Source organism: Hypanus sabinus, chromosome 4 (assembly GCF_030144855.1).
Source record: "Hypanus sabinus isolate sHypSab1 chromosome 4, sHypSab1.hap1, whole genome shotgun sequence".
NCBI classification, from domain to species: Eukaryota; Metazoa; Chordata; class Chondrichthyes; order Myliobatiformes; family Dasyatidae; genus Hypanus; species Hypanus sabinus.
The window spans coordinates 15464182-15491640 of NC_082709.1; the positions used below are offsets into that span (position 1 = coordinate 15464182).

Below are 27459 nucleotides of genomic sequence, written 5' to 3' on the forward strand. Positions count from 1 at the left end.
AATTCACCCTAAACATCAAATTGTGTATGATTAAGCTGATTATGTGAAATTATCATTCAGATAGTCCATACTCACTTGTTTTCCAACATTTTTAATTGCTAGTTGTTCAGGAGTCATTTTATCCTCTTCTTCCACAGCCTGTCAGAGAAAAATATTTAAGTGTACATAGTTTATCTCAAAACATCCTTTAAAAAAATTACTGTAAAGTTCAGAAATAGAAGAGGAAGTATTTCTGATGTACAATATATTTATTCTACAGAGCAGTGTAGGATTTCTTCCTTTACCTTATTGTAGTTCTTTGCCAATTCTAGCATTTCTTTCACAACAGTTTCATTAAGTTTACAATGCTCACTGTAGTCCTGAAGTGTCAGTCCTTCCATCCAACTTTTTTTATGCAAGTTCAACAACATCTGCAGTGATGAATAAAAGCAAAGGTAACCTGTTTATCGAACAGCAGTAAAGAAAATTCCAGCATGAATAAATTTTTTTAAAAACTGCCCCTGGAAATGTTAAATAATTCAATGATCCCATGTGCTCCTAAACACAAATTCTGTATACAGTTGTGCAAAACAAGATTGTTATAGTGTGCCAGGCAATTGAATTCCTTTGATCATAATCAAGAATATGGTGTACTTTACACACCATTACTTTTAACCATCAAAACTAAACACTAAATCACTGTGTAGAAAAGCCTGTATTGAACAGCCCACATTCTGCAATCAGAAACCTTCCTTATCAATTGTCTCTAAGGGCAATGGAAACCCAGCCATGAAAAAAAATTGTAAGGAGTTGGGGGAGGTTAGTGAGGGCAGGAGGGAGGGAGCAAGTAGGCAATCTGCAAGAGACTGGACAGTTGCATGTGGGGTTGGAAGAGTGGAAGCCAGTGGGATGGAAGTGGGGTGCTGGTAAGCAATGGGAGGGCACAATGGAGGCCATGCATTTGTTGGGGTAGGGCAAAGGCTGTGGTTACCTGCAGGCAGGGAAAGGAGGGGGAGAAGAACAGAACAAGCAGTGGATGGGAGGGACAGCACACGTAGTTAGATAGGGAAGGAAGTACATGCATCCTTGGGAAGGGCCATTGTGTGCAGAGAAGGAATATATGGAACAGTCAGGAGCAATTCTTCAGTTTAACAATTCTAAAACTGTAAAATGGGCTCTGTTGACTAGTCAGAAGAATTACTTTATTTTTGGTTGGTTGTTGTCTATTTTGTATGTTGGTCTTATTTGCATGTACAATATATTCAATACAGGCAAAACATAGTTATCAGTAATTTTAAAGTAGCAAAAAGCAGATGTACAGCAGAGATCTCCCCAGTTTTCTGTCTGGCCAGCTGAGTACCACTCTTCCTGCTCTCAGCGAAAAACTGAACCCACACTGCAACTGATGATTTTTTTTCCTTCACATTTCCCTCTCCATTTGTTCATCATTACTTTTCAAAGGGCTACAAATATCTGTCTTATATTAGACACATGGTGATTTGTTATGTTTAACAGTTTTGCATTTTAGGACATTGTTTCTGTACTGCACCTCAACATTATTAAATGTAAAGATCACTCAGAAAACAGAAGTATATAAAAAGTCATCTTGGGTTAAATGTTGGTCAAGATGGAATGGTTTATATTACTCCACTGAAATTAGTTTCCATTCTTTCATGAGGTTAATCATGCTGCTTACTTTGTACGAGGTTAATGAGGGTGGGAGGGTGCACCCTCATGTTAACTGCAGGCCAAATATCAGCCAACCTCCCCTCCTGCATTTAACCAATGTCTATATACTGGGATTGGTGCTACTGTTGTGACTTTGCATTAGTGGTGGAGTGAGTAAATAAATGGTTGTGGATGTGATGTCTATCCAGCTGGCTGCTCTGTCTGTATAGTTCTTGAATGCTAAAGCTGCAATCATCCATCACACTCCTAACTTGAACTTTATAGATGGTGGACAGGCTTTGGGGAATTAAAAGATGAGTTACTTGATGCAGGATTCCTAGCCTTTGACCTTCACGGGGCTACACTGTGTAAGTGGCTACTCCTGTGCAATTTATGGTCAAAGGTGAGCCCCAAGATACTAAGAATGGTGGTAATGCAATTGATGGATTCAATGATTGTAATACCACTGAACATCAGCAGCTAACAGTTGAACTTACACTTGTCACTGCCCAGTATTTGTATAGCAAAAATATTTCTTGCCATCCATCAGTCCAGCCTGGATACTGTCCAGGTCTTGTTGCTTTGCAAGTGTTGAGTTGCAAATACTGCTGGAAATTGTGCAGTCATCAGCAAACATCTGACCTTATAACTGAAGGAAGATCGCTGATGAATCAATTGGAGATGGTTGGGTCTGGGACACTACTTTGAGGAACTCTTACAGAAACATCCAGTGCCAGAGATGATTGACCCACAACCATCTTCATTTATGTACTAGGTTTGTTTCCAACCAGCAGAAGGCTTCCTCAATTCTGTGACTTTGGCAAAAGCCATTGCTAAGCACTCGTCACTTGATGGCACTATTGGTTATCCTTTTCATTACTATGCTGATGATAAAGAGCAGACTAATGGGATAGTAACTGGATTTGTCCTGCGTCTAGTGGATTGTTTTTTTCATTCTCCGGTAGATGCCAGAGTTGGAGCTGCTGTGGAATAGCTTGGACAAGGGCACAGCAAGCCCTGGAGCTCAAGTCTTCAGTACTATTGCCAGAATATCGTTCAATAATAAGCCTTTGCTGTTTCCAAAGCCTTCAGCTGTTTCTTGATATCATATGGAGCAAAGAGAATTGGCTGAGGACTGGCATCTATCATGCTGATGATCACTGGAGGAGACCAAGATGGATCATCTACTCGGCACTTCCTGGCTAAAGATGCTCGCAAATGCTTCAGCTTTCTCTTCTGCACCCATCTCAAATTTCACCTAATGACAAAGTATTTGTAAATTGGGATACAGCTGTATTTATATCGCTTGTTTTTCATAAATATTAATGCAATCATATGAAAATAGAACGTATATAGTTAAAAGTTTCTGAACCATTTGCAATTACCTGGTTTTCTGCATTAATTACTCATGAAATATGGTCTGATCTTCATCTAAGTCACAGTGATAGACAAACACGATCTATCTAAACAAACATCACACGAATTACTGTTGTTCTTCTCGTCAATACTGAGTACATTTAAATAATACAGTCCAAGTTCAAAAAAAGTAAGTGAACCTCTGGGGTAATGCCTTCTACAAAAACTATTTGGAGTTAGATGTTCCAATCAATGAGATGAGATTGGAAATGTGGGTTGTAAAGGTGCCCTGCCCTATAAAAAAGGACACACAAGGTCAGGTTACTGACAGAGCCTGATCTTCTCAGAAAAATGTGTTCAAGTGCACCATGCCTCGATCAAAACAACTTTCTGATTATCATCAGAAAGTCACTGAGAGCAATGTAATTTGTATGACTATTATCAGTGGTGGCCAGTGATCATCAGCATGATCACCTGATGACCTGAGAAGAAAAACTGTAGAGATGCATGAAGGTGGAATATGCTACAAAAGTATTTCTAGAGACCTGAGTGTCCATCAGTCCACAGTCTACAACTGGAGGAAATTAATTTCTGTTGCTACTCTCCCTAGCAGTGGGTGTTCTGCAAAGATCACAATGTGCAATGCTGAAGGAGGTGAAAAGAACCCAAGGGCAACAGGAATCTCTACTATTTGCTAAAATCTCTGTTCATGTGCCTACTATAAGTAAAATACTGAACAAGAATGGTGTTCATGGAAGAACACCACAGAGGAACCTACTGCTCCCCAAAAAGAAAAACATTGCTGCACATCAAGTTTGCGAAAGACCACTTGGATGTTCCACAATGCTTGTGGGATGAGGTTCTGTGGACAGATGAGACAAAAGTTGAACTTTTTGGCAGAAATGCACACTGCTATGTTTGGAGGAAAAGGGGCACAGCACACCAATACCAAAACCTCATTCCAACTGTGAAGCATGGTGGAAAGAGCATCATGGTTTGGGGCTGCTTTGCTGTCTCAGGGCCTGGATAGCTTGCAATCGTTGAGGAAACAGTAAATTCAAAATTGTATCAGTATATTTTACAGGAGAATGTCAGGGTATGAGTCCTTCACCTGAAGGTTAACAGAGGTTGGATGATGCAACAAGACAATGATCTAAAACACAAGAGTAAATCAATAACAGAACGGTTAAAAAAGAAGAAAATCTGTGTTTTGGAATAGGCAGGTCAGAGTCCAGGCTTTAACCTAATTGAGGTGCTGTAGGATGACATGAAGAGGGCTGATCATGCAAGGAATCCCAGAAATACTGATGAACAGGAACAGTTTTGTGTGGAGCAATGGTCTAAAATTCCTCTTTGTCGTTATGCATGTCTAATCCGCAGCTACAGGAAATGTTTGGTGGGGTTATTACTGTTAAAGAAGGTTCTACCAGTTCTTAAATACAGAGGTTCACATACCCTTTTCCAGACTGGACTGGAATGATTAAACAATGTGTTCAATAAAGACATGAAAAGTACAATTACTTGTGTTATTCATTTAGGCAGATTGTATTTGTCTGTTATTGTGACTTTGATGAAGATCAGACCACATTTTATGAGCATTAATGCTGAAAACCAGGTACAGTCGGCTCTCCTTATCCGCGGGGGATTGGTTCCGAGACTGCCCACGGATGCTCAAGTCCCTTATTTAACCTGTCACTGTGCGGGTCTTTAGGTCCCAGCGGAACCCCGGACTTTACTTAACCCATCTCAGTGCGGTGGTCTTTAGGACCCAGCACAGCTCTGAATCTGTAGTGTTTCTGTTCTCAAAAATAATCACAATCACGATTGAAAATAAGGTGGAAGTAATAAAGTGATCGGAAAGAGGTGAAACGCCATCGATCATTGGAAAAGTGTTAGGCTATAGTCGGTTAACGATCAGAACAATTTTAATGGAGCATGTGAAAGGCACTGCCCTGATGAAAGCTACAATTATTACAAAACAACGCAGTGCTTTAATTATTGAAATACATATATTTCTTAAGTGTTTTATATGCATAGAAATGTAAAATATATACCAAGAAAAACGTTTGACTAACTCTCGCTAACTAATACTGGATGTACCTGTTCCGACTTCAAATCCAACTTAAAGTCGGACTCAGGAACGGAACTTGTTCATAATCCAGGGACTACCTGTACTTTTAAATCATTTCTAGATTATTTATAATACCTAATACAACGTAAATGTTATGTAAATAGTTGTTAAACTGTATTGTTTAGGGAATAATGACAAGAAAAAATAGTCTGTACATGCTCAAACAACAAGTGCTGGAAAGAGAACTTCCGGGTTTTCCCAATCCGCAGTTGATTGAATCTGTGCATGCGGAACCCACGGATAAGGAGGGCCAGCTGTAATTGCAAAGGGTTAACAAACTTTTTCTTGCCACTGTATTTTAAAGCAGAATGAGGCTGAATCTTCAAAACATCTCTTTCCACAAGCACAGAGCTTTCAGAAGATTGACTATTTTTCCAAAAACGAATGCAAAAAAATTTAAGAATTTAAAAGTAAAAATATTATAAGAATTTTCCATGATCTTAAGGAAACAAAGAGCAACAAATTCAAAAGAAGGCAATTCAGTCAATTATTCTTTATGGACTCTTACTCTATTTCTCATAGCTCTGAAAATATTTTATCTTCCATTTTTATTTAGATATCTATCAATAGGTTCAAAACACGAAGGTCTAACTGTACAAAATGGACTCGATATTACATTTCAGAACTTTCTGGAGCTGTACAGGAATGAATGAATGAATTAATAGAATGGATTAGGAAAAATGGGGGAATTGAGTGGGATAAGTGGTCCAAAATTTTTAAAGTATTTAATAAACTGTGAAATTACTAATATCAAAGCAGCCACCATCATTCCAATCATACAAACTACATTTCTCTCATTCCTCAAACTTTGTCCTTTTGGGTATTTATTCAACTACAGTGGATTCCAGTTAATTAAGCCATCAGTTAATCAGGCTAGCTACTTATTTGGGCCAACTCTTAAAGAACAAAAACTTATCAAGAAAATAGGTGGGATTACCTTCACTTATTTGGGACACAGTGCCACCTAATTGGGGTAGGAGACTGTTGCCAAACAGTTTCTAACTAGCATCGTACATGCAAACTCCATGGCAGTTTGATACAACACCGAACTTGGAGGGAACATTTTTTAAATAACATCAGTTGCATGTGCTTCTGCTTAAAAAGCACTGATTTTTGTCACTGATAGTTGACAAGAAATAAGCAGTAGACAATTCACAACTGTTTTGCTCACTGCAGTTTCAAGCATTCAGGCTTGGCGATGCCAAAAATGGGCTGGAGTAAAATTGAAATGATTTCATTCCTTCAATAAGTTAGGAACTATTTAGAATTTGAAGGCATCGACAATCATGTTGAATGTTACACTGTTAATGAAGATTTGGAGGATGCAATCATCGTAAGTATTGCAGGAAGGCACAGTCTGTATCACTCCTGGCTAAGCATAGAGGACCAATGCTCCATCTGTTTCTACATCAGTGCTGTGATCACAAGAGAAGAGGCAATCCTTCTGTTGCATAATTGTTATGTTGCCCCCAATGCATGGCACAAAAGTATTAAGCTCTACTGAGCAAATAGCCATTTCTTTCTGGTTGTCTAATCAATATCCCCGAGAAGGATACGTTCTTGGGAACAGGAGAGTAAGTTAACGCTCCAGCTGGATTGGTTCCAATGTGGCCTTTGAGAGACCGGCAGACTACATTATCCAAAATATGATTAAGATATTCTCACATCATTCCATTCTATTGCTTACTGACTTGAGGGCATGGAATCATTACAAAATTGCATAAGTAATCTCATACTCAAAAAAGGTACAATGATTCAAAATACACATGCACAGGGATCTTATGTTATTTCAGTTAATGACCCTTTCTTCACTGGTTATTTAATTTCCTATCAAACAATTAAGATAGTGGGAGCGGCCGTTGGGTGAGTGGGTCAGTGCTACAGTGGGGGAGTTCAGGATTTGGCTCATATAGGTGCAACGCCCTGGTTAAGATTTTTACTGTAATGCTGTAGGTATTTCATTTTAGCAGTTCTGTAAGAGCTGCCTGTTCTGCTTTCAGCATGTTTGGTTTTCAGCTAAAGATAAGGGGTTGTGATGTTCATGCTTAGGAATGCAGTGTCATCCAGACAGGATGGTAGAATTGGAAGAAGGTTCTAGAGAATGCTGAGCAGAGGGGTTTTTGTGACAGACACTGGTGTGAGTCAATGTCTTTTTGGTGGGAGCTGGGAGAAGTCTGGGGGAAGATGGCTGAGGATAAAGTCCCCGTTGCACAAGGTGCTTTGTGCAGAGGAAAGGCTTCAAGAAAGAGCACCAATACACCTGTGGAGGAGCCCATTTGTTTGAGATGTACTTTGAAAAATATTTGGAAGGTGGTGTGTGCTTTCATGCAGACCGTGGGTCCAGGACGTGAGCTGAAGACAACTTCAAGATTAGCTCCAACCTATGTGCATATTAGGACTGTGTTAACTGTAACGGGCCCTTTCTATTTTCTTCACTTTTTCCTTTCCTACTAACTGTTCGATAAAGCTGAAATTCCCAAATATACTTTCTTTATAATTGCATGCACTGTACTGTTATTTCTGGTGGGTAATTGCAAGTGGGGAATGTTTACACAGTATTCACTCAGATTGTGGTGCAGGTAGTTGAAACATCCCGGCTCTCCCGGTCTGGTGGGACCCAAGTCATATTGACCTTAGATGTATGGAATTCGAGAAAAGTGGTTTTCTCAACACCGAGTCCATTGGCTTGTAAGCCAGGGGCTGACAACCTGCATCTCCAGAGATGCCCTGTAAAAACGGGTTTCATAGGCATTGGCAAGGAGAGGCAGAGGCCGTAGGTAGGTTTTTTATTTAAATTTTCTTTCTTTCTTACTGCACAGGTAGAACAGGATACAGACTGGAGAGTTCATCTACTGAGGCTGTATGGGTAAATCTGAGGAATAAGAAAGGGAGGACTACATTAATAGAATTATATATTTAATATACATTAATATAATTACAGCACGGAAACAGGCCATCTTGGCCCTTCTAGTCCGTGCCGAACGCTTACTCTCACCTAATTCCACTGACCTGCACTCAGCCCATAACCCTCCATGCCTTTCTTGTCCATATACCTATCCAATTTTACTTTAAATGACAATACCTGCCTCTACCACTTCTACTGGAAGCTCATTCCACACAGCTGCCACTCTCTGAGTAAAGAAATTCCCCCCTCGTGTTACCCTTAAACTTTTGCCCAATAAGTCTCAACTCATGTCATGTCCTCTTGTTTGAATCTCCCCTACACTCAATGGAAAAAGTCTATCCACGTCAACTCTATCTATCCCCCTCATAATTTTAAACACCCCTATCAAGACCTCCCTCAAATTTCTAGGCTCCAAAGAATAAAGACCTAACTTGTTCAATCTTTCCCTGTAACTTAGGTGCTGAAACCCAAATAACATGCTAGTAAATCTTCTCTGTACTCTCTCTATTTTGTTGACATCTTTCCTATAATTCGGTGACCAGAACTGTACACAATACTCCAAATTTGGCCTTACCAATGCCTTGTACAAATTTCAACACTACATCCCAACTTCTATACTCAATGCTCTGATTTATAAAGGCCAACATACCAAAAGCTTTCTTCACCACCCTATCCACATGAGATTCCATCTTCAGGGAACTATGCACCATTATTCCTAGGTCACTCTGTTCTACTGCATTCTTCAATGCCCTACCATTTACCATGTATGTCCTATTTGGATTATTCCTACCAAAATGTAGCACCTCACACTTATCAGCATTAAACTCCATCTGCCATCGCTCAGCTCACTCTTCTAACTGGCCTAAATCTCTCTGCAAACTTTGAAAACCTACTTCCATTATCCACAATGCTACCTACCTTAGTATTATCTGCATACTTACTAAACCAATTTACCACCCCATCATCCAGATCATTAATGTATATGACAAACAACATTGGACCAAGTACAGATCCCTGAGGCACACCACTAGTCACCGGCCTCTAACCAGACAAACAGTTATCCACCACTACACTCTGGCATTTCCCATCCAGCCACGGTTGAATCCATTTTACTACTTCAATATTAACACCTAACGACTGAAACTTCCTAACTAACCTTCCATACAGAACCTTGTCAAAGGCCTTACTGAAGTCCATATAGACAACATCCATTGCTTTACCCTTGTCAATTTTCCTCGTAACCTCTTCAAAAAATTCAATAAGGTTTGTCAAACATGACCTTCCATGCACAAATCCATGTTGACTGTTCCTAATCAGACCCTGTCTATCCAGATAATTATATATACGATCTTTAAGAATACTTTCCATTAATTTACCCACCACTGACGTCAAACTTACAGGCCTATAATTGCTAGGTTTGCTCTTAGAACCCTTTTTTAAACAATGGAACCACATGAGCAATACGCCAATCCTCTGGCACCATCTCCGTTTCTAATGACGTTTGAAATATTTCTGTCAGAGCCCCTGCTATTTCTACACTAACTTCCCTCAAGGTCCTAGGGAATATCCTGTCAGGACCCAGAGATTTATCCACTTTAATATTCCTTAAAAGCACCAGTACTTCCTCCTCTTTAATCATCATAGTTTCCATAACTTCCCTACTTGTTTCCCTTACCCTACACAATTCAATATCCTTCTCCTTAGTGAATACCGAAGAAAAGAAATTGTTCAATATTTCTCCATCTCTTTTGGCTCCACACATAGCTGTCCACTCTGATTCTCTAAGGGACCAATTTTATCCCTCACTATCCTTTTGCTATTAATATAACTGCAGAAAACCTTTGGACTTACTTTCACCTTACTTGCCAAAGCAACCTCGAATCTTCTTTTAGTTTTTCTAATTTCTTTCTTAAGATTCTTCTTACATTCTTTATATTCCTCGAGCACCTCATTTACTCCATGCTGCCTATATTTATTGTAGATATTGCAACCCTGTGCTTACCACAAATATCTGCTATCTCCTTGCAAATTTGCTCCTCCAATTCTCGCTCCCCATTAGGCGGTCTATAATACATCCCTGTAAGTGTTACTACACCTTTCCCATTCCTCAATTCCACCCAAATAGTCTCCCTAGACGAGCCCTCTAATCTATCCTGCCAGAGCACCGCTGTAATATTTTCTCTGACAAGCAACGCCAAACCTCCCCCTCTTGTCCCTCCGATTCTATCACAGCTGAAGCAACGAAATCCAGAAATATTTAGTTGCCAATTACACCCCTCCTGCAACCATATTTCGCTAATAGCTACAACATCATATTTCCAGGTATCAATCCATGCTCTAAGCTCATCCACCTTTCTTACAATGCTCCTAGCATTAAAATAAATGCATTTAAGAAATTCTCCACCTCCTCTCTCTGTTTAACTCTAACAGTACAAAGAACTTTACTATCTTCTTTTTCTTCCTTCTTCCATACATCTGTTCCTACACTCTGGTTCCCCTCCCCCCTCATATCTAATTTAAATCCACTGGAGCCTCTCTAGCAAACCTACCTGCAAGAATATTTGTCCCCCTCCAGTTCAGATGTAAACCGTCCTGCCGGAACAGGTCCCACCTTCCCAATTATCTATAAATCTGAAGCCCTCCCTCCTCCTATCGAATCCCCTATCACAACTGCTCTCCGCTTTTCCCTCCTTCCCTTCTGAGCTGAGGGTCCAGTCTCGGTGCCAGAGACGCAACCACTGCAACTTGTCCCTGGTGGGTCGTCCCGTCCAGTTCAGAGGGGATAATATTTGTCCCCTCCAGTTCAGATGCAAACCATCCTACTGGAACAGGTCCCACGTTCCCTGGAAAACTGCCGAATTATCTATAAATCTGAAGCCCTCTCACCTGCACCATGTCTTCAGCCACGTGTTGATCTGCACTATCTTACTATTTCTAAACCCACCTGCATGTGGCACTGGTAGCAATCCTGAGATTGCTATCCTGGAGGTCCTGTCCTTTAACTTGGCACCTAGCTCCCTAAACTCACCTTTTAGGACCTCCTCACTCTTCCTACCCATGTCATTGGTCCCTACATGGACCGTGACATCCGGCTCCTCACCCTCCCTCTTGAGAATACTAAGAACTGAATTATGTTATAGACCACTGAACAATATGTGGGATTTAGAACAGCAAATTTGTAGAGAGATTGTGCACTGATGCAAGAAACATAATGCTGTGATAATAGATGATTTTAAGTATTGATTGGGACTCTCATACTTTAAAAAGGCTGGGTGGGAAACAGTTTGCCAAATGTATTCTGGAAATCAGTAAATAGAGTGCGATACTAGATCTACTATTAAGGCATGAGACAGGCTAGGTGACAAGTTTTCGCAGGGTAACACTTTAGTGATCATAATGTCATTAGTTTCAAGATAATTATGGAGAAGTATAAATCTGGTCCTTGGGTTGCGATTCTAAATTGGAGAAAGGCCAATTTTCATGGTATCAGAAAGGAACTGGCAAATGTGGATTGGGACAGGTTGTCTTCTGGCAAAGGTGCACTTGGTAAGTGGGAGGCATTCAAAAGTGAAATTTTTAGAGTACTGAGTTTTTATGTCCTGTCAGAATAAAAGACACGGATAAAATGTTTAAGGAACCTTAGTTTTTGAGAAATATTGAGTCCCTGGTTAAGAACAAGAATGAAGTGCATTGCAGTTATAGACAGGCAGGAACTTAAGTATAAAAAACACAGAAGAGCACTGAGGGAGGAAATCAGGAGGGTGAAAATAAAGCATGAGGCAAAGGTGAATCCAAAGGGCTTCTACAGATATATTAAGAACAAAAGGATAGCAAGTAACAAAATTAATCCTCTGGAAGATCTGACTGGTCATCTATGCAATGAGCTGAAAGTGATGGAGGAAGTCTTAAATAGATTTTTTTCCCATCTGTATTTTCTCCAGAGATGGACATTAGTGTCTATAGGAGTAAGGCAAAGCAGCAGTGAGATAACAGACCGTATATACATTACAGAGGAAGTGTTTGCTGTCCTAAGGCAAATTCGGGAGGATAAATTCCCAGGGCCTGACAAAGTGTTCCACTGGACCCTGTGGGAGGCTAGTGCAGAAACTTCAGGGGCCCAAGCAGAGATACTTAAAAACATCCTTAGCCCCAGGTGAGATGCTGGAGGATTGGATGATAGCTAATGTTGTTCCACTGTTTAAGCAAGACTCTAGAAGAATAAGACAGGACAATGAGCCTGACATCAGTGCTGGATAAGTTACTGGGAAGTATTCTAAGGGACCGGATAGATAAGTATTTGGTTAGATAGGGACTGATTAGGGATCGTCAACATGGCTTTGTGCACAGTAGGTGCTGTCTAACCAATCTAATAAGAGTTTATCGAGAAAGTTACCAGGGAAGTTTACGAAGGCAAGGCAGTGGATGTTGTCCACATTGACTTTAGCAAGGCATTTGACGAGGTCCTGTACGGGAGGTTGGTCAAGAAGGTTCAGTCATTTGCATTCAAGATGAGGTAGTAAATTAGATTAGAAATTGGCCTTATGGGAGAAGCCAGAGAGGGATCGTAGACGGTTGCCTCTCTGACTAGAGACCTGTGACTAGTGATGTGCCACAGTGATAAATTCTGGGTCAATTGTTGTTTGTCTTCTATATCAATGATCTGGAGGATAATGAATTATACTGTATCAGTAAATGTGCATATGACACCAAGACAGAGGGTGCAATAAACACCGATGAATGCTATCAAAGCTTGCAGTGAGCACTGGACCAAATGGAAAACTGGACTGAAGAATAGCAGTTGGAATTTAATGCAGATAAGTGTAAGGTTGCTGCACTTTGAGAGGACAAGCTAGGATAGGACTTGCCCAGTGAGATTGCACAGGACACTTAGGACTGTGGTAGAACAGAAGAACCTCATGAATACAAATCCATAATTCTTTTGAAGTGGCATCACAGGTAGATAAGAGTGGTAAAGAAAGCTTTTGACGTGTTGGCCTTCATCAATCAAAGTACTGAGTACAGAAGTTGGGATGTTATGTTGAAGTTGTAAGGCCCAATTAGGAGTACTGTGTTGTGTGCAGTTTTGGTCACCTACCTACTGGAAAGATGTCAATAAGATCGAAACAGTGCAGCGAAAACTAACAAGGATGTTGCCAGGACTTGAATTATAGGGAAAGATTGAAAAGGTTACAATTTTATTCCCTAGAGCATAGAAGAATGAAGGGAAATTTGATAAAGGCATACAACATTATGAGGGATATAGACAGGACAAATGCAAGCAGGCTTTTTCCATTGAGCCTGCTGAGACTACAAGTAGAAGTCATGGGTTAAGGGTGAAAGGTCAGATGTTCAAAGAGAATGCAAGGTCCAACTTCACTCAAAGGGATGTCGACAGTGGAACAAGCAGCCAGCAGAAGTGGTGGGTATGGGTTCAATAATTTCAACATTTAAGAAAAATTTGGAAAGGGACATGGTTGGGAGGGGTGTGGAGGGCTATGGTCAGGGTACAGGTTGATGGGACTAGGCAGATTAATATAGTTCGACACGGATTAGGTGGACCGCATGACCTGCTTCTCTGTTGTGGTGTTTCACCACTCTGTGACTCTAGTGAAATATCCAAATGAAGGATGGCTGACCATTGTAAATTAGGACACCATATGGAATCTGCTCTTCTTTGATGCTGTATCATTCATTTCTAGATCAGCTGAAGAATTGTAAATCAAGATGAACAACTTCTCTGTTACTTGATCAAGGAAACATATTAAGTTTCTCATGGTATAATTACTCGATCCTAAATCTACATTAATACCAAACTTCTGGATAACTTAGATTATTTCTAGTTTATTTTGCATCAACTCCTTTTATTCACTTGGCTTAGTAGACAAGTTGCTTTGAAACTTAAAAGAATTCTCTGTAATCTATTGCACAAGATGGCGCCAGCGAGCAACGTGACTAATGGTGACGGTGGTGTCTTGGATCTTGGGCAAGGTTTGATTGGTGCGGTTTGTGGGATGGAGTTGTTTTTAGTGGACACTGCAGTTCATGTTATATGTGTTTCTGCTTACACCTTTTTTAACTTGCGAATTTGATCAGGGCATTTCAACACTGACTGGCTCTGCAGCCTGCAGTCAATGAATAACACACTGGTAAATTGAATTGAACTGAACTACACTGAACATTCCTAGGACTCTGCAGCTTGATGTTTAATATTCTGTGTTAGTCGCTCATTTTTTGATGTTTACAAAATTTGTTCTCTTTTTTTTGCACATTGGGTGCTTGATATTTTCTTTGAAAAGGTTCTATGCTCTTACTTTGTTTCGTGGTAAGACCAATTTCAGGGTGGTATACTGCATATATACTTTGATTATAAATGTCCTTCAAATCCTTGTATGAAACACAGTGCTCCATGCTCTATTTTTGTACCCTTCCTTCAGGCTTATAAGGTACGCTATGTACACCAAGCAGAGGTAGACTTAGAGCAATTTCCATTCTTGGTTATTCAGAAAATCCATTGGGAGTCACTTGTAACCCAAAGGTCACCAACAAGATTTTCAACAAAATTGGCCTACAACCTATCCTAACTATATTGGCCGGTTACAGTCATCTGCTGTTGGTTACTCTCCAAGGCCAATTGAAGACCTGTCCAAGGTGCAGAAAAAGATCAATGTTCCCAAACAGCTACAAAGTTAATGAAGCACGCAAGAAATTCAGCTCTCCCATCATTAAATCAATAATTGCTTTTTATGGAGAATCCAAGTCAATGTTGTTATAGTCATAAAGTCCAGGCTGAGATCCACAGATGAGCAAGGCAGCAGAGAATCTGTCTACCTTCACCAGAGAGCAAAACCGACACCATCAAGCGAAATCTTGTTCATTGGGGAAAAGAAAATAAATTACTTTACAAGCAGCTGAATGTAGAGATCCAGCAGATAGCCCAGACCTAAAGTACAGATGGTGGATGAACAGCACACAGGAAGGTTATCAACTCACCAACAGCCTTTGCATGCAGAAGCCCTTTGTCCCCCACACCCAAAGCCCCATTACACTGACAACCAGAAAAGTGGGATGAACTCTTCAGGAACTGTTGAAAAGAAAATTTCTAAGACCTTCTCAATCATACTCTGTTCTTGATGCCAGTGCACTTGTCTCCATGATAGCCTACCTGGACAAGGCTTGTCCTTACTCCTGATTGGTACTAAGTCAAAGGAGCCATATGCTATCAAAAAATACCATAATATTGAGAGCAGACAATATCCCTGCTGAAATCTTAAAATTCAGTATGGAAATACCCAGTCACAACTCCAGAGTTTCATTGCCCATATATGAACAGAAGATCACAACCATCTTCAAGAAAGAAATTAAGTTTGACTTTAGTAACTACACAGGAGCCTTTATGCCTGCAGAAGAGAAAATGATTGACAGTGGCTTAAGGATTGTGCTCTGAATCACAATGTGGATTTCATCCATCATGAGCCATAAGTGAATATAGTCTTTGCTTCATTACAACCTCAAGGGAAGCTGCAAGGACTAGCACCAACTGGTCTGCCTTCGACCTCACTAAAGCCTCAAGTCCATCATTTGGAAAGGACTACAAAACATCCTAATCAAATTTGGCAGCCTAAAAGAATTTTTCTCCACCTTTAACTTGTTTCACAACAGCATACAAGCCATTTAACTGGAACCATCCTCAGTTATGACTAGTCTCAAACATACCTTTGTCATGGTCTATCAGTATTCTCAATTTTTCATGCTTCAACAGTGCACATCACTTTCAACAACTTTCCCCACAGATCTTTTCGAACTGATGGAAAGCTGTTCAATCAAGAACCAAGGTTACCAAACTTCAGTAGCCAAACTGCCCCAGCTCACAACTACTCAAAGTGGAGAAGATGCATCCCAGATGGTACCATGAACATCAAGGGTAAATGCTGGGAGTGCACTGAAGTGGAAGGAGACCAACAAATTGCCACCCACTCCCTGCCCCAACTGCAGAAACACTTGCAGCTTCATCACTGGCTTCATTAACCAGGTCATAACCCACAAAACTGAAGTGACAAGGGTGGGCCTCCTAAGGGAGAAAACAAGGTAATACAGATATTACACAGCAAACCTAGCTAGTTTATGGTCATGTGAGGGGTGAAAAGCCATTCATCGTTAACCTCTTGCCAACCTAAAACAGCACATGCTAAATGTGCTAAGGAATGCAAATAATAAAAATGCATATCAAAAGTACAAAACTAAAATAATGAAAATTACCTTTTGTTCAAGTTCATTCTTCCGATAATTGATAGTGATAGAGTAGTAGTGTCTGTTTAATCCGTGAATCAATGCCTAGAAGTACAAGATCACAACTTTACAACTGAAATGGAAATGGCTACATGACTAAGCTAACCTGAATATTTTGGTTATTTCAATTTATCTGCTGAAAAAAACTGACAGAAGGTGTATTTGGCAACAAATTGATGCTCAAACACGTTTTAAAAGCATACACAATTTGTATTTCTCACATCAAATTTGCAATATCACAGTCAATTATGACCAGATTTGAAAATAATTTGTACACTGAAATTCATTCATAAATTCATTTGAGATAAAAATCTGAATTTATGCTATTTAATGTATTTAAAAAACTCAAAACTATTTTGTCTACAGAGTTTACCTGAGTGATACATTTTGACTTTAGATAAATATGCTGAACCACACAACCTCAAACTTCACGGAATCAATGATCAAGGAGCTGGAGGAGGGTGCATAAATTGTTCATTAGTTTTTTCTTTGCCACAAGAAGCATCTGGCCTCACCAGAATGTGGTCAGGATGAAGTTTCCATTGAATTGTGCAACAGGATCCAGCAGAAGCTGAAAAGTATTCATCCTTTCAAATATACTGAATATGTTTTTCCCCTTTCTCTGGAGTCTTGTACATCATGACCCAATAAACACAAATCCATCTGGATCTCTAAATGTTAAAAAAATGCTCCAGGTGACCATACCAGCACAGAAAGGAAATATAGACCTTACCATATTTACTCTATACCGAAAGCACTTTGCACCTAGTGACCAGGTTCTTGACTGCCATTGAGAGGAAGCACCACTCTCATGTCTTGAACCTTGTTGGCAGTCTGCTCCAGGTAAGCTTTAGCATACACTCTCAACTCCTCTAAAAGATTCCTGGCAACTTTTGGTAGCCAGGAACAGAGGAGCGGTCACCCAGATGCCAAAAAATGCAACTTTGTTCTTGTGATTGGCTCTGACCCTGGTATTTTCACCGTGCTTATGCACCTTTGTCTGTAAAACTCTTGTAAGGCAAATACAGGCTGAGATAATACCTGTCCCTAGTGTAGCAAAGGGTGAACATTGCAGTGGAATATTCAATTCAGCTGTGCCTTGCTGTGGTACTTGTCTTTCACAGAAAAAGTTTCTGCAGAAACCTTCTGTTGACCACAAATCCATCAGGCAGCAGTCAGCACAGAAATTCCTGCAGGATACATAGGAGCTGGGGACAATGGATCTTGCTGGATGGTTTTCCAGGCAGAATATCAAAGTCATTAGGCAGTATGCCTCACCATAATACATACAAGACTTTGGTTGAATGGCAGTGGGACAAGCCCCATCAAATTTGTCCTGCATAGTTACACTCATTCCCAGCTCTCTCTCTCTCTCTCCCTCTCCTTTTGCCAAGTTGATCTGGAATAGGATACAGTGATCTCTGTTGAGGCATACCATGTGCACACAGAACTCCAGGCTCTTCCCATGGAAGCATACTAAGATAAACATCAACTACTGCTGGAAGATCACCAAATAGGTGCAAGCTACTTTGTTCTGCACAAACCTGTTGACCTGCTAGCTTAAGGCACGTCCAAGAATGAGTGTAGTCAGCATTCCAGAGTGCAAAAATACAAGTCTGGATTAAGTGCAATTAAACTTGGTCCAGCCACAACAAAAGCAGGTCTCAGCCCGAAACGTCGACTGTACTTTTTTCCATAAATACTGCCTGGCCTGCTGAGTTCCTTGTGTGTATTGTGTTGCCTTATATGTATTACTTGGATTTCCAGCATCTACAAATTTTCTCCTGTTTGTGAGGAAAGGAGTATAACGTAGGGTCCTCTTGTCATTGGACACTGAGAGGACAGGCTCTGTGCAACAGCCAAGCATACATTTTATGGGTGCTTTGTTTAAAAAGGCGACATGATGGCATTGGAGCAATGTAAAAAAAAATACTGTAATGATGTACTGATGAGTTTCCTGTATTTTTTTTTAATGAAAAAGTACATTTATTGAAATAATGTCTTCAACGGTGTGCCTCAAAGACACTCAAATTGACCTGTTACAAGGCTTTTTTTAAATGTTTGATATAATGCTAGTTATATAATGTGTGAAGCTCATCAACAGACTGCTGAGAAGGGAGTTGAAAATAGTTCCATTATACAATAATTTTAGTGAAGTTTAAAAAATAACCTATTGCAGTTTAAATATCATTTTTGCAGCCGAGATGTATAACTCACATTCATGCCATTATTTACCAGCAGCACAGTAGAGTTGTCTACATCTATTTTACAGGCCGAGCTGCTGCAATCACAGATCAGGAACTAGGTCAAAATATTGACATTGACAGCAACAGCAAGCTATTTGTAAATATTGATGTGTGGAATTCTTTAAAAGCGTAAGAAATAATTTTAAGACATTCCCTGAAAAGTTGTGCTCTATGTATCATCAATAACTTAGTTAATCTACCTGTAGAAAAAAATTAAGTAATTGCTTCTTTTGGTATCTTACAGGGTTGAGACAATTTCCTCCTGTATTAAGCAAAAAAACTTAATTTCCTGTTAAAAATGCTAAGTTTAACATTTACTTTACAGCACAAGCATCAAGTTCATGCTGTGGAACAGGCAACCTTTAGGAATAAACCAGCTGTGCACTATAAACAACACGAAAATAGTTTAATTAAGTGATGATCCAACTGCATAAAATGGTTTTTCTACTTGTACATAGATACATAATTCAATTAGTTTAGAATAAATATCCAGAGGATAAGGTCTTAATTTCAATGATCAAACGTGCTCTTTCGGAAAAGTTTCTGTTATTATAATTAATGAGTAAAATTGATGGAGGCTTTCAACATTAATTTCTAATGGAAGCTGCGTGAAAAATATCTTTGCAAATACATTCACACACATTTTAATTACAATTAATCCATTGCTTTGCCATTAACTAGTGAGGCTTATTGTTATTGGAACTACTTGGACTCTTCAGCACAACTCACAATTCACCATAAAATTTGGAATATGTGCAAGATATTAAATAAAATCAGTTAAATACAGTGAATTCCTGTTAATTGGGCTATCGGTTAATCGGGCGGCTATTTACTTAGAAAAGCAAATTGAGAAAACAGCTGGGATTCCTTTTTTTAATTTGGGATGCAAGCCCGCTTAATTGGGGCAGGAAGCAGTCAGTGAAGTGCACTTGTTAAACACTGCACTGTGCTTAAACCAAACAGTTGTGTAGGTTGGGTGTGCTTGTGTTATGTTATCCAATTGGGCCAAGGGTCACCAATTCAAAAAGCAGTGATTTTTTGATAATTTTTTTTAAAAAAATTGACTTTTAAAAACATTTTTGAGATCCTTGCCAAAATGCCATGAAACAATTTGACACTACCAAAAGAGTTACCCTACTGGTCCAAATTAAAAGCCATATGCCTAACATCACTCATCATCAGATGGCAGAGATAACTGAAGTGCTGAAATCTACAATTGCACACTTGATACATCAGCAAGATAAACACAAGAAGAACTGGGCATTATGCAGAGACAACAGTGAACATCCCAAAAACTAAAGTGTGAAGGTAAGGATCCAAATGGTGAAGAGGCTCTCAATCAGTGGTTTCCCATTGTAATTGGACAAGGTATGCGCATCACAGGAGCTAACTAAGAAGCTGGGTCACGAAGACTTTAAAGCAACAGATAGTTGTCTCAATGGAAACGTAGGCACCACATTAAAGTCATGAAAGTCATGGCAAAAAAAGGTATTGCTGATGCTGAAAGTGTAGAAACATGGAAATCTGTAGAACTCCCTGAATTGCTTCAAATTTTTGTGCTGATGATATTTACAATGCCATTGGAACAGGATTTTTTTTTTTATCATGGCATGCTGAACCGTTCCCTTTGCTACGAACATGCAGCATGATCAGGTTCCAAGAAAGCAATGGAACGCATAACTTTGTTGTGTTGCTCAAATACGTCAGGAATTGATAAAAAATAAATTGTTGGTTGTTGGGAAAAGCATTAAACAGCAACGCTTTAAGGGGCTAAGAATGGATAGTTTACCAATCGAGTACTATGCTAATAAGAATGGTTGAGAGTGTGTTGACCTTTTTCATCACAACCTGGTACTCCAGCTGCAGTGCTGCCGACAAAAAAGCCTTGCAGAGGGTGGTTAGGGGAGCACAGAAGGTTACTGGGGTCTCCCTACCTTCTGTCCAAGACCTCTTTCAGAGTCGATGCCTCCAGAAGACACAGTACATCATTTAAGACCCCTCACACCCTCTCCATGAACTATTTGTTCTTCTTCCATCAGGTAAACGTTACAGGAGAATCAAAACTAAAACCACAAGGCTACTAAACAGCTTCCTCCCACAGGCAGTCAGACTGCTAAATAGCTGCTCTACCCGACTCTGCTTTGGACACTTTTAACTTGCACTAGACACTTATAACTTGTTTTTAACTGACATGTAGCTGCTGTGTTTTACTATTTATTATTATGTTTATTATTTAGTGTTGCATTTGTTATGTTATGATTGCACTGCTCCTGGGAAACGCTGTCTCATTCTGCCCTGCAGAGCTGATGTACGGTTAGAATGACAATAAAGTTTTTGATTCTGGAATCTTGAAAAAAGAATTTGTGGATGACAAGATGATGCCAGCCATCAATGGCAACATCCTGCAGACACCGCACAAAACTACTACTACAACAACTACATCTTTTGAATACACTTCTTCTGAACTGTGATCAACTGCACCCTGTAATTTCCATTTTGCTGATGTATTTTTTGGGCTGACTGAGCAATCTGGAGCTTTTGCTACCTCCTGGGGAACTTGTATAGGTTCAGAGCAGAGTATGGTAGAACACAAACCCGAGACTGGCTCCATTGCTCCTCACCAATGACAGCGTTGAACAAGATTGAAATCGACAAGGATAACAGCAGAAGGCGAGCAGGTGTTCAGCACCCTCTGCCTGTGTTTGACCACTTTCCCTCTTGCTGCTGCTGGGAAAAGGTTCAAGTTCGATCGCCTTGGCAGCATGGCTCATGTCTGTGGGCCTTTTTGGTTTGTAGTTTAACGTCCTCAGCGCTGAACGCACCCTGCAGTTGTGGACTTGTTTTTGGAGGTCTCTGCAGTTCATGTTCCATGTGCTTCTGGTTTCTCTTTCTTGCTACGTGCGCGATTTGATCAAGGCGCTTTGGCAAGGAACTGGCTCCGTGACTGAGTCTTGGAGTCACTGACACACCAATAAACTGAACTGACTCAGTAGCTGTCATTCCTGGACCGCTTTGTGTACCCTGCAGCTTGATGTTCAATACTCTACGTGTTATTCGCGAGCTTTTTGCTGTTCCTGTGATTTGTTCTTTTTTCTCCCCCCCCCCCCCCCACAAGTTGGGTGTTTGATATTTTCTTTAATTGGGTTCCATGGAGTTTTGTTTGGTGGCTGCCTGCAAAAGGATAAATCTCAGGGCTGTATACTGCATACATACTTTGATAAAAAAAATACTTTGAAACTTTGAATGTTTTCCAAATATTTTAAGAAATGGCTGATGAGTTGGATATGGAGCAGAAATCAAGCAAAATTCTTCTGCTTCTTCACAATTGTGCAGTATACCCTAATGCAGAATGTTTGAGAAACATCCAGCTGGAATTTCTGCCTGACAATACAACAACCTTGGTGCAGCCAATGGATATGGGAATCAGGAAATTTATTGTTGGATTATGACACTACTTCATGCAGGAAGGCAATGAAGGCAGTCCATTATCTGCACTAGGTGTCTGCGCTGCACTGATTTTGTTTATTTGCAAATCAATCAAAAGATCACACCAGTGTACACTTGATGAATTCCTCCATCAGTAACCATTACGAACTAATAGTTTTACAGCACTCTAGTAATATTGGTAATGTTCTAATTTGTTCTGTATTTCATTTTAAATCATACTGTTTCTCACCAGCGCCAGCAAAAGAGTTACCACTCAGCACTGAACTTAACATAGGGCCTTAGGAACTCCTCGGGGCTTACTCTTGAAGCCTTCCCCATGAGTGGGTATAGCCACAAGGTTTGAGATCAGAGTTTCTCGTCTTCTAGATGAGCTACCGACCATGGCTGTCCAAAGCAAGTAGTTTTAAGGCACCTTAAAACTAGTTTTGCTCAGTCTCCTGTCAGGTAGAAATGGTTCCACTGGGCTGAGTAGCTAAGCTACAAGTGAAAACCAGGAGCTGAACTTGGTTGTTAAGTGGTTATTTGAGACCTATGCCATTGGGAGCATATAATAAATAGTGGGAGCTTATCCCCACTACCAGCCGCAGTTATAACAACCTTAAGGAACCTGTTTTCTCCATAATGAGAGTAAGACATGGGAGCAGAATTAGACCACTTGGTTCATCAAATATTGTCCACCACTCCATCGAGGCTGTTGTTATCCTTCTCAACACCAGTCTCCTGGCTTCTCCTTGCAACCTATGACACCCTGATTAATCAAGAAGGCAGGAAACAAGAGCCTTCATTGAGGAAAAGCCTTAACAAGCTTTGAAACACAGGAAAGTTGGGGACTGTGGTTTTGCCAGCCATCAAGGTTAACTCTATCATTTCAAGGATCAGGGTTATGCAATATAATTTATTACATGGGCCAGTCCTAATTATATCCAAGCTATATACATGGAATCCTTAAACCAAGTCGTGTCCTTTGCCAAGCAAATTTCTCTTTAAGGATATGTGTGGACAAAATTTCCCACAAGTAGCAAAAAAAAACCATACATTTAGTATGATACAGCCCACTCTGACTTGCAACAGATTTGGGGAGTACTCCAGAAGTTGTTAAAACAAACTCCTTCAATGCATTTCAGCTAAGTTATTGGTAGAAGGAACAACTGCTTCGCAGGATGGAATGAATGTCAATCAAGGTGCTTCCTGACCTGGACAGCCTTATGCTTCTCAGTTTGAATGTCCTTGTAACTCACTCATCCAGAGTGAGAAAGGCAGAATGCAAGCCATTCACTACCTCAACCACAAAAGACTTTTAGGAATCAAACAAGTGCCTTGCCATTGAGCGACTAAGTCGCTAGCTTGCTACTCTAGCCACAGTATTTTTATAATATCTTAAGTTATTTTAAGATATTTAATTCCTTTGGAATAGAAAGGGGTATGCACAGCCTTATATGAAAAGCAATGCTTACGTACAGCTGCAATTATTAATACAAAGAGCACAAAAATACTTCACTTGCATTTGATAAGCTCAAACCACAACCAACCATTATCTGTTGTAATGATACGGAACAATGTCATGAAATTAACAAGAGAGGTCATTACAGCACAGCCAGAAAAGGGTCATGGAATTAGTCTCATGAAACATGCATGCATGGACTTGTCCATACCCAGTCAAAACCCTTGGCACATTTCTGCTCATTATCTTTCACAGTTTCATAGACTTTCATAAAAGTAAAACTTAAAATACAAGATATATAGAAGATTTAATGTTTGTTATTGTAGAATTAACATTTTTTCTTTGTTATATCAATTAATTTTAGCAGAACTTAACAAAAATGGGTTCCAATACAACCAAACTGGACAAGTGTTACTGGTACAAAATTGAAGACAGGAGGGAATAAAATATCTAATTTTCTATTCCAATAAATCTGTAAAATATATAATGTGCATTCACAAATCATACAAGCTATTCCTTTACATCTGGATAAATGTACCTGGATAGATGGTTTGTTGAGATGACCAAGATTTGAAGTTGTCTGCCTCGGCTCATGTCCTAACACCATCATATTTGCATTGATCAGTCTAAAGGCATCAATAACAACCTAGTCGAAAGAAAGAAAAAGGTAATTTCCTTTCAGTTGAGGAAAATGATATAACACTGGTGTCACATCTGGTTCTGGCTCCTATCCAGACAAAGACTTAATGAAAAGCCAAGCAGAAGGAATTTCCTGCTGATTATGCCATCAGCACACGACTTTATAACTTGTAATGCAAGGTGACATCAATTAAACACATAATTTGTATGCAACATCAATAAGGGAATATATAGTTCTGAAAGTATGCTTGCACACCTCCTGACCCATTTACCTGAAAAAATATTAATAATCTTTATCTTCCAAAATTACGCAGTACAATTCATCTTAAAAGAATAACTAAAAAAATCCTTACATATATTAATCAGCCAGATAGCATCTAATCAATATGAATGACAGCGAGCAAATAAAACTGAAAGTGAGCACAGGCTAAGGGATTATACATAAAGCCCAGCCCTGTCACATCAGTGCAATGATCACAATACTCGAAATGACAACAAAATTATAGCCACCAAAGAATTCCCTCTTGCATTCCACTCTAGTCGTAAGCCTTTGCTTACTCTGTTCAACATAAGAGTCTGTTCCTTGTCTAACAGATTAAGATGACCCTCATCAGAGTCACAAACAGGACAAAAACAAAGGATAATAAACTGAAAGCAAGGTCATCTGTGACTCATGACAAGTTACTTTGTAACTAGCTTTCAAACATAATATTAATATGCATACCTTCATGGTATCGGACAATAAACTACCTAGTACTATCCACCAATAACAAAAGAAAACTTTATGGAAATGCTTTTCAACTTTTTGTTCTTCAAGATGAAAAATTACAAAAGCATCCTATTTCCATCTAAATATCCAAGCATGGAACAAGACTTGTCTCTGCTAACATTGGAAGCAATCTTCCGTCAGTTGAAGACTTTTTACGTCGAAGCAAATCAGTTTCTGCTTCGGAAGAGAAAACAACCACTATCCTCAGAGAAATGTATGGACAATCATTGTGTTTATTAAGTCCTTATTAAGTCATTTTACCCTGAGATATGGGTACTCAGTATCCCAGGTGGCTTCAGCTCTTTCCTCCAGAGTGATCTGCTTTAAATTACATTCTCATTACTTCTATTTTTATGATAATTGTATGAAATATTGAGTTTAATTTCAGATTGCAAATCCTGAAATCACTGCGAATCAAGAACAAACTGCACTGAAGACAGATATAAGGCAAAAGTATATTTAAAATCAGAATTGGTTAATTAAACCTCAGTGGTGCTTGTTAAACTATTACAGATGATTAAGTGAAGGAACTTCTCATAATACAATTTGAATAAGATCCAATCGATATAAAAATAGTAATATAAATAAAATCTACAATTTTGTAAGCACATTATATATCTGTTCAAATTTAGACTGCATGTGTTCCACACAAATGCTTACGATCATGTTTCGGATAACTTTAAAAGACTTTGTACTTCGTTCAGTTTTTAACATTTTTTCTACCATTGAATATTGTTGGAAAGATTGTAACATTGCCTCTGGGTGGTATTCAGTTCATGAGTTTGAGATTGGTACATCAACTAAAACACTCGCAAATTTCTACAGATGTACCATAGAGAGCATTCTAACTGGCTGCATCACTGTCTGGTATGGGGGTGGGGAACTACTGCACAGGATTGAAGTAAGCTGTGGAGAGTTGTCAAATTAGTCTGTTCCATCATGGGTACCAGCCTCAGTAGTATCCACAATATCTTCAAGGAGCGATGCCTCAAAAAAGGTAGCATCCATCATTAAGGACCCCTACCACCAAGGACATGCCTTGTTCTCATTGTTACCAACAGGAAGGAAGTACAGAAGCCTGAAGGTACACATTCAATGATACTGGAACAGCTTCTTCCCCTCTGCCATCTGGTTTCTGAAAGGACATTGAACCCATGAACACTAGCTCACTATTTTTTTTATTTCTGTCTTTGCACTACTTAACTATTTAGTATATATACTTACTGTAACTCACAAGTTTTTTTTATGCTGGTGATATTAAACCTGATTCTGATTCTGTTGCTGAAGCAAAATAACTTTATAACACACATAGAAAATACAATCAAAATAATGCTCAAAAACAGTTGATACAATCTCGGAAAGTGCCTAATAAGACACTTAAATAGTCACAACCTAATTGAAAAACAAAATAATGCAGCCACTAGAAATCTAAGGCAAGTACTGAAAGTGTTAGAAAGAGCAAATTAGATAATGGCTATGTAATGAGAAACAGACTTCTTAATCAGAAATGGGATAGATTTTATTAATGTGTATGTGGGTGGAGTGGTGGAGGCATGGGAATGGGAGGAGAGAACAAAAGGAAATGTCTGTGATGGAATGAGATTAAACAGCAAAACTCAGAACATAGTCAATACTGGTAAGTCACTTGGAAAAGCTATCTTAAATATGATCATAACTTATCATTCAGTTCAGTACGCTATTCCCATATCCCTTGATTCCTTTGGCATAAAAAGATATTTATCTTCACTTTGAATACATGATAAAAAAAAATTGGCATTCACTACCTTTTGTTGTAGAAAATTCCAGTTTTATTTGGCTGAAATTTCTCATCTTGGTTCTAAACGGCATTCTTATATAAGATTCTTAAGATGCCCAAGCCATTGGGAATATCCTCCCTGCAAACAGTCTGTAGAGTCCTGTTGTACATTTATACCAGAGTATGAGATCTAACTTCGATCTTCTATGCTTCATTGACAGAGACAGGCCAAATGTCTCGTCATGTCAGTCTCACCATCCCATGAAAATCAGTCTGCATTGCATTCCCTCCATGATCAGAATAATCAGAATTCCTAAAATAAGGAGACAAAGATTGTACACAAAACTCCAGATAGGGTCTCAACAACTACAGGAACAATATTTCCCTTCTCTACTCAAACAAACTTGCAATGAAGCCCAACAGACCATTTGCTTTCCTGTCCTTGAACATTTATCTTCAACATAAAAAAAACTGGTCTTCTTGAACTTTCTCCCTTCCCAATCCATCACCATTCAGATACTAATGGCTGATTTCAGAACCAAAGTGGATAATTTCACATCAATCCATATTATATTAAGTTGACCAACGAACCAATGTTTAAAATCATAATGGGGTGTCTTTGCTTTCTCCTCTTCCTTTAATGCACATATTCAATTGCTGAAGCCTCCTTACAGGTCACATGCCATCCTTACATTCTATGTACACATACCCTTTCTCTGCAAACTTAGAGATGCCTAAGGGAAGACATGGTTTCTCAGCTTGTGTTCCAGGGATGGACATCTCCTACAGCCTCAACTAGTTCAGGATAAGATAGAGGAGGAAAATAAGGCCATTCA

At 39.4% G+C, this 27459-nt stretch overlaps 1 protein-coding gene across 1 annotated transcript in view; it reads right to left on the reverse strand.

The window, feature by feature from the left end:
- Positions 1 to 27459, reverse strand: part of psmd14 (proteasome 26S subunit, non-ATPase 14) — a 100242-nt gene that overhangs the window by 11103 nt on the left and 61680 nt on the right. Inside the window, exons 7-10 of the mRNA XM_059966462.1 lie at positions 23998 to 24105; positions 16296 to 16370; positions 285 to 410; positions 76 to 138 (exon numbers count right to left, since the gene is read on the reverse strand). Of these exons, the coding sequence (XP_059822445.1) occupies positions 76 to 138; positions 285 to 410; positions 16296 to 16370; positions 23998 to 24105 (372 nt within the window). The remainder of the gene's footprint in view (positions 1 to 75; positions 139 to 284; positions 411 to 16295; positions 16371 to 23997; positions 24106 to 27459) is intronic.